General features: G+C 48.2%; 1 protein-coding gene across 1 annotated transcript; it reads left to right on the forward strand.

The window, feature by feature from the left end:
• The first annotated feature begins 276 nt into the window (after window positions 1-276).
• Window positions 277-7737, forward strand: MMP28 (matrix metallopeptidase 28). The gene is given in 6 exon segments (XM_053275269.1): window positions 277-361; window positions 3500-3532; window positions 3535-3744; window positions 4572-4721; window positions 5336-5503; window positions 7492-7737. Coding segments are annotated over 6 exon segments (795 nt in total). The 3' UTR covers window positions 7641-7737.
• Window positions 7738-8073: the final 336 nt, after the last annotated feature.

Genomic DNA, 8073 nt, shown 5'->3' on the forward strand with positions numbered 1-8073 from the left:
TAAATAACCCCCTAGAATAATTGTTTGCCTGTGGGGCTTTTTTGTGGTGGGTTTTGTTTTCGGTTGCTGAAAACAGCAAAGTTCAGCTGGCCAGAAAGCAATCGTTCTTCCTTTTCGTTTGTCTGCAGCATCCAATAAGGTATGCTACCCTTGGACATGGAGGTTCAAATCTTGACACTCCCTCTGGATCAGCCCCCCAAATGTCTTTCCACTGCCACCTCATCAAGTCAGCCCTTCTGAGGGTCCCAGCCCGCTCAGCTCCAGCAAGCCTGATAAATGGCCATCCGCTGCCTGACAAAAAGTGGGGAAAGTGTCTTCTCCAGTGAAAGAGACCACATCATGGGGCAGATGATGGTCACTGGCAATTAAAAAATTTTTTTTTCAGACAAAGATAATGAAAAATCAGAGAAAAGAATCACAATTTTGTTGTATTTGGGGAGAAAATATGTATTTATTATATAGAGTGTAATGCAGATAATTCCGATCCCATGTATGAAGTTTGGGAGTGTGATGATTCTGATATGTAGATAGTATTGCTTGCTTGGATTATAAATATGCTATAATAATTTGTATTGAAGTAAATTGAATAAGGGTAAGATCGTTCCAAATTTTTTTTAAAAAAATCATGGGGCAGACTGTTCCACTGGCCAACAAGCCGCACAGCTCGGGCATGCCTCCCGCTGTCTACCCTGTCAAGTCAAGTCATGTTTATTTATGGTCATAGACCAAAATTTACATACATAATAATACACGTAATATAGTAATAATATATACATAATATAATCAGGAACATGGACTCATCCTAATCAGCAGTTTCCCGTTTGCATAATCTGGTTTACCATCTGTTGTCTAGCCTTCTTAGCTGCCTCACAGAACTTTGCAACTTTAAATGTTACTTCCTCCTTCTGCTCTGAGAGCAGATAGTTGACGTAAAATGCATCTCAGTCAGTAATGAGGAAATATAACAAGTTCGAAAGTCCCTATAGAAGAGACAGCGGAGTAAGATATGAAAGATAGACTCCTGTTCTCCAGAGCCACAAGGGCATAGTCTCTGCTCTTTTGGGATCCCTCTAAATTTACCTTCTAGTTCAGCTGAAGGTAGCACATTAAATCTGGCCAGTGTGAACATCCTGCGATACTTAGTAATGGTAATCTTATCCAGGTAATTCGCAGGTTTAGTATTATACATTTGTAGACCTAGGAAAACTTCTTTAGAGATTAAAGATCGCTCAGTGTGCATTTCCATATCATAGATCCGCTGCTTTCATATCAGTCTTGCACGGAAAAAACCCATTTCTAATAAACCATCCAGACTAAAGCCATATAAACTTATTTGGCAAGATATTGACTGCTTCCAAATAGAGTTAAATCTATCAATAAAAATTAGGTGAGCAAGGCCTGTAGAAAAGAAAGACAATCTTAACCAGAAGCTGAGAATGGAAAACCACATCCGGGCTTCCATCTTAGGCATACCAGTTTCAACCCTCAATATTACATTGGGAACACATCTAGGGATCTGTAAAATAGATCTCAAAAACTTTGTCTGAACTACCTCTAGAGGTATGCAGTTAGTATACGGGCCCAAATGCGACCCATAGAGCAACTGAGAGCAGGCTTTAGCTATAAATAGCTTAAGGGCGGCTGGTACAAATTGAGCCCCATCTTGGTGGAAATATGATTGGATGGCCAATGCCGATTTACATGCATTTTGGGTAACGTATTGCAGATGTGCTTGGCGTTTCGTAGAGGCCTGGAAAACAACCCCTAGATATTTAAAGGTCTTAACCTGTTCTAGTTTATGTCCAGCCAAAGACCATTTCAAGGTCGCTGTCTACCCCAAATCTGCCTCCTTGTCATTTCAACTTGCCAGCTTCTTCTCCTGTGCGGCAATCCAGAGATTTGAAGATGGCTTTGAAGTCCGGGAGTCCGTGATTCTAGATTGCCGCCTCCGTTTCGGCCCCGGCCTCATTTCCTGCTTTTGTCTTGGCTCTGGAGGGCCTGATTAGGCCTCCAGGTTGCTTCCGATCGCAGGAACTCTCTCTTCCGCCGTTTCGAAAAGGAGACGGTAGCATTTGTTCCACACACCCACCCACCCACAGCTCTCTCTTCAGGCCCCACACAGTGGGAGGAGAGCTGTTCTTGTGGTAGCAAGCATGACTTGCCCTTTTTTGCTAAGCAGGGTCTGCCCTGGTATGTATTTGAATGGGAGACCACCTGTGTGAGCACGGGAAGAGATTCCCCTTAGGGGATGGAGCCCCTCTGGAAAGAGCAACTAGGTTCCTGCTTTCCCTCCCTGGCAGCATCTCCAACGAGATAGGGCTGAGAGAGATTCCTGCCTGCAACCTCGGAGAAGCCTCTGCTGCCAGTCTGGGTAGACAGCCATGAGCTGGATGGACCCAGGGTCTGACTCAGTATATGCCACCTTCCTCTGTTCCTATCAGGAGAGCTGGTCTTGTGGTAGCAAGCATGACTTTGCTAAGCAGGGTCTGCCCTGGTATGTATTTGAATGGGAGACCACCTGTGTGAGCACGGGAAGAGATTCCCCTTAGGGGATGGAGCCCCTCTGGAAAGAGCATCTAGGTTCCTGCTTTCCCTCCCTGGCAGCATCTCCAACGAGATAGGGCTGAGAGAGACTCCTGCCTGCAACCTTGGAGAAGCCGCTGCCAGTCTGGGTAGACAGCCCTGAGCTGGATGGACCCAGGGTCTGACTCAGTATATGGCAGCTTCCTCTGTTCCTATCAGGAGAGCTGGTCTTGTGGTAGCAAGCATGACATGTCCTCTTTGCTAAGCAGGGTCTGCCCTGGTATGTATTTGAATGGGAGACTACCTGTGTGAGCACGGGAAGAGATTCCCCTTAGGGGATGGAGCCCCTCTGGAAAGAGCATCTAGGATCCTGCTTTCCCTCCCTGGCAGCATCTCCAAGGAGATAGGGCTGAGAGAGACTCCTGCCTGCAACCTTGGAGAAGCCGCTGCCAGTCTGGGTAGACAGCCCTGAGCTGGATGGACCCAGGGTCTGACTCAGTATATGGCAGCTTCCTCTGTTCCTATCAGGAGAGCTGGTCTAGTGGTAGCAAGCATGACATGTCCTCTTGCTAAGTAGGGTCTGCCCTGGTATGTATTTGAATGGGAGACCACCTGTGTGAGCACGGGAAGAGATTCCCCTTAGGGGATGGAGCCCCTTTGGAAAGAGCATCTAGGTTCTTGGTTTCCCTCCCTGGCAGCATCTCCAACGAGATAGGGCTGAGAGAGACTCCTGCCTGGAACCTCGGAGAAGCCGCTGCCTGTCTGGGTAGACAGCTCTGAGCTGGATGGACCCAGGGTCTGATTCACTATATGGCAGCTGCCGATGCCCGATCCTTTCTTCACCTCTCCTTCAGGGGTTGCTCTCTTTCTGGGGAGGAGGGACCCGCGGGGTGCCCAGTCTGGGGCTCTCTACTGCTGCGTGACTACAGACCCCATCACCCAGTGCTGTGACCTTTCCTGCCCTTGTCCTTTCTAGGGGGCGCCCTGGCGCACGTGTTCTTCCCCCGCCGGCCAAGGCCCACTTTGACAACGACGAGCGATGGTCCCTGGGCGGCGGGAAAGGGCGCAACCTCTTCGTGGTGATGGCGCACGAGATCGGGCACACGCTTGGCCTGGAACATTCGCCGGTGCGCAGCGCCTTGATGTCGCCCTACTACAAGAAGCTCGGGAAAGATTTTGTCCTCAGCTGGGACGACATCCTTGCAATCCAGAACCTGTACGGTAAAGGGGGCTTTCCATTTCTGACCCCTTCGGCCCTCCAGTAATTGGGGCACTACAGCGCCTTTCATCCTGGGCAACAGTGGCCAGTAGGGTTGATGGGGGTTGTAGTCCAGCATCTGCAGGAGGGCCAAAGCTGTGGAGCCCTGTTCGAAAGGACGGGGGCGGCAGATGTGTGCTGTTTAAAGGTGCCGGTGTGGTTCCCCACCCCGCCCAGTACTTTTTATTTTTAATTCTTGCATGTGGGGGGGAGAGAAAATCAGAAAAAAACAACCCAGCAGAATTCAGCTCAGGAAGGAAGAGAATACTTCTAATTTTTTGGATTATTATTATAGTTAACACTTACTGTTATATTATTATTATCCGTAAACTATTTACAATAACTTTAAATAACAATTAAACACAATTTTCAGGTTAAACAAAAAGCAGAAACCCAGCATTCACTCTGGGGGAATCAGGGCAGTGGAGCGGGGGGGGGGGGAGAAGGGTTGCTAAATGGAACCTCCATGTGTAGGAAGAGTCTACCACTGTGGGTGGCCCATCGGTCCATTGAGCTCCATACTGCACTGGCTGGCATCAGCTCCTCTTAAGGGTTTCAGGCAGGAGTCTTTCCCAGCCGTACCTGGAGATGCTGCTAGAGATTGAATCTGGCACTTTATGAATGCAAAGCAGCTATGGCTCCACCCCCAGGGATAGACTGCTCCTGTCAGTGGCGGTTCCATCTAGCTCTGATGGCCAGCCACTGTTGGATAGAGCTACCCTCCACATACAAGCACAGAACCACGGCCTCGTCTCTCCCTCGGCTGAACGGTGCGCCTTCTCTTCGGCAGGGAAGCCTCCCTGGGATCCGGCAGTCCAGCTCCCGGGGAAACTATTTACGCGCTTTCAGGACTGGAGCCAGGACCTTGGAGGTGGCGAACCGCGGGAGAGGAACCTCACTTCCCATTACTGCTGGTCGTTCTTTGATGCCGTGACCGTAGGTAAGGCGGACTTGTCAGTCCTGGAGCGCAGCAAGGGCGTAAGCTGCTGAGTTAGGAATCGAGAAGCCTCGCGTTCGAATCCTGCCAGGCACGAGCACTGCAGGAAAATATAAAAAGGACCCTGCTGGATCAGACCACAGATCCGACAAGTGTCTCTGGGGCGGGGGGCACTAGATCCTGCCATTTCGATGCACTCTGACTATACAGTCTTTAAAACTGGCACACATTCAAATTACAATTTCTATATTATTATTTATTTATTCAATTTCTATACTGCCTTTCCAAAAGTGGCTCAGGGCAGTCTACACAGAGAAATAACAAATAAATCAGAGGGCTCCCTGTCCCCAAAGGGCTCACAATCTAAAAAGAAACATGAGATACACCAGCAACAGCCACTGGAGGGTTGCTGTGCTGGGGATGGAGAGGGCCAGTTGCTCTCCCCACTGCTCGATAAAGAGAATCGCCACGTTAAAAGGTGCCTCTTTGCCCAGTTAGCAGGGAGAGTTTATGGGATTGTGGAGTGTCGAACCCAATATGGGTTGTTTTTTTTGGGGGGGGGCAAACTTAGCAGACCAGCGGCCACTGGACATGCGTCTCTCTCTTCTTCTCTGCAGATCAGGAAGAGAATCTTTATGTCTTCAAAGGCGGTGACTATTGGACTGTGTCCAAAGGAGGAAATGCCACTGGTCCACGGCCACTCAGCGCTCAATGGCCAGGGCTCCCGTCCACCATCGATGCTGCCGCTTTCTCGGAGGAAACCAGGAAATTTTATTTCTTCAAAGGTAGGCGTTTGTGAGCCAGGTGGTAGAGCACCCAGTTTCCAGCAGCATCTCCAGGCCGGGCATAGAAAGACCTCTGTATGAAACCCTGGAGAGTTGCTGCCAATCCGGGTTGATGACCCTAAGCTTGCTGCACCGTGGGTCTGACTCAGTAGGCAGCAGCTTTGTATGTTCACCAGGGGCATCCATAGCTGGGTTGGCACAGCATCTGCTTTGCATATAGGAAGTCCCAGGTTCTGGTCACCTCTCCAGCTACAACTGGGAAAGACCCCTGTCTGAAGCCCAAGAGAGCAGCTGCCTGTCAGTGTTGACAATCCTAAGCTTGCTGCACCGTGGGTCTGACTCTGTATGAGGCAGCTTCCTATGATTCGTAGCTCAAGCTCTTATTTATTTATTTATTATTAGCATGTTTATTAATTATTATTTATTATTAGCATATTTTTACACCGCCCAAAACTTATCCCAGGTAATAGATTTGATTTCTTCCCAACTCTGAGAGAGTGTTACTGAATCTACTTATTTCAAAGCTGAAATTCTTTTTAAATGTAGGATATGCTTCCCGTTAAATGTATGTCAGGTCCAGGTTGTGGGGTCACAAGGCTATGAGCTGCTGCCATCTGCTGGCTGGTGCCAGAAACAAGTATCTCCACTTCCTCTTCCATTTTTGGATTTAGATGAAGTTAGCTTGCTTTTTTTACAGCGCAGAGTACTCTTGTGGCTGAATTTATGTATTCTAAAGTACCGTCTAGTCATAGAGTGTATATGAGCCAAACATCCAAAGCTGCTGACTACTGAGCCAGACCCTTGGAGCAGCAAGTTTAGGATTGTCAACACTGACTGGCAGCAACTCCCCAAGGTTTCAGTCCAGGGATTTTCCCCTGCCTGGCCTGGAGATGCTTTTGAGGACCTTCTACAGATGTTCTACCACTGAGCGAAGGTCCCTCCCCTGTCAGGAAATATCCGGTTCCAAACTTGCCTTTGTCATCAGCTGGATAGATCCATTGTCAATGGATCATTTTTGCAGCCTCATTCTCCCCCGTCCCCATCTGCCGTTTGGATGCATTTAATATAGTGAGCTCCTAGCTCATGTTATTGATAGCAAGGTCCTTTGCAGGGTTGTTGTAATCAGCCAGGGGTGCCGGTGAAGGGCATTAGTACCTGCACGGAGCAGGGCCGTTTCATTTGCATTTCACTAGACAATTTCCAAGATCTCCCAAGTTAAACATTCCATAATCCTATAGCTGAGGCAGGATTTGAACCTGGGTCTTCCCATGCCTGGTCTGAAACTCACTGGGTGACTCTGGGCCATCCTGTCTCTCTCAGCCTAACCTATCTCACAGGGTTGTTGTTAGGATAAACATCACCATGTACACTTCTCTGAGCTCCTTGGAGCAAAAGCGGGATATAAGAAGAAGAACTTTATTTCGGTCTTAGACCAGCACATAATAAAATACAGCTTCATTTAAAATCTTTAAAAATCCCAGCATTTTGGTACGCATGTTACATACAACGTAAGAGTACCTGGCCACAGAATGCAGTATATTCAAATTAAAATTAGAAAGCAAAACATGTAAATAAAAATCGTCTGCGTGGCCTGGAAAGTTATCTAGAATTGGGGCGATTAATTTGAGCCTGGTACTCCTGCAATAATCACAATACAAGATTACAGGCACAGTAGTTTCAACAGTACCAGAGCCACAGGGACATAATCTAGATGCATGTGGTAAACCCTTAAACCTCCCTCCCAAAATAGCAGTAGGGAGGGCATTTACGCGAGCAAGTGTTAAAGCACATCTGATTTCCGGAACTAAAATGTTGCCCAGATATTCGGCAGGTTTGGACTCAACACTTTGAGTCCCAATATAAATCGTGAATAAATAATAATAATAATAATAATAATAATAATAATAATAATAATAATAGATAAATGCCACTCTGCTAACAAAGACCCTGACGTTACCCACCCCCCCGCTCTCTGTCGCCCCCTTCAGGTGGCCGATGCTGGTGCAGAGATTTCTCTGCAGAGAAATCGAGATTTGCAGTCTATGGATTCCAGATGCTGGAAGTCCCCACGAGAATTACGTGGGGCCCACGGTTTCTTGCATTTCACTGGTTGGAGGAGGGCGAGCTGGCATTCTGACTCCCGGCCAATCACAAAGCTCTCTGGATGAGAGGGCTGGGCAGTTGATTTACCCGCCCCTCTCTAGGGGCCAACCTGACCCGACCAATCCAACTAAGCATCTGCCATCTTTGATCCAGAGTTGGTTTGGTTGGACAGAGTCGTTTCTCCGGGGCTAGGCTGTGGTTGATTCTTAAGTGGGTTCCCATCAGCTTGGATTTCTGTCTCAGGATCTTGTGTTGCTGTCCGTCGGAGTTGTGGTTGGCCAACTTCTTTTGCCAGTGGCATCTGGTGGGCCCCTGCGGGCAACAGGGTGCTGGGCTAGAGAGGCCTTTGGCCTGATCCAGACAGGCTCGTCTTATGGTTGGTTGCTGCTCATTCCTGTCTCCGGAAAAGACAAGCTGGCCATTTTGCAGAGCTCTGCCATGATGGTTTGTTGGACAACAGGTGTGGT

Source organism: Hemicordylus capensis, chromosome 12 (assembly GCF_027244095.1).
Source record: "Hemicordylus capensis ecotype Gifberg chromosome 12, rHemCap1.1.pri, whole genome shotgun sequence".
In the NCBI taxonomy this organism is placed as follows: domain Eukaryota; kingdom Metazoa; phylum Chordata; class Lepidosauria; order Squamata; family Cordylidae; genus Hemicordylus; species Hemicordylus capensis.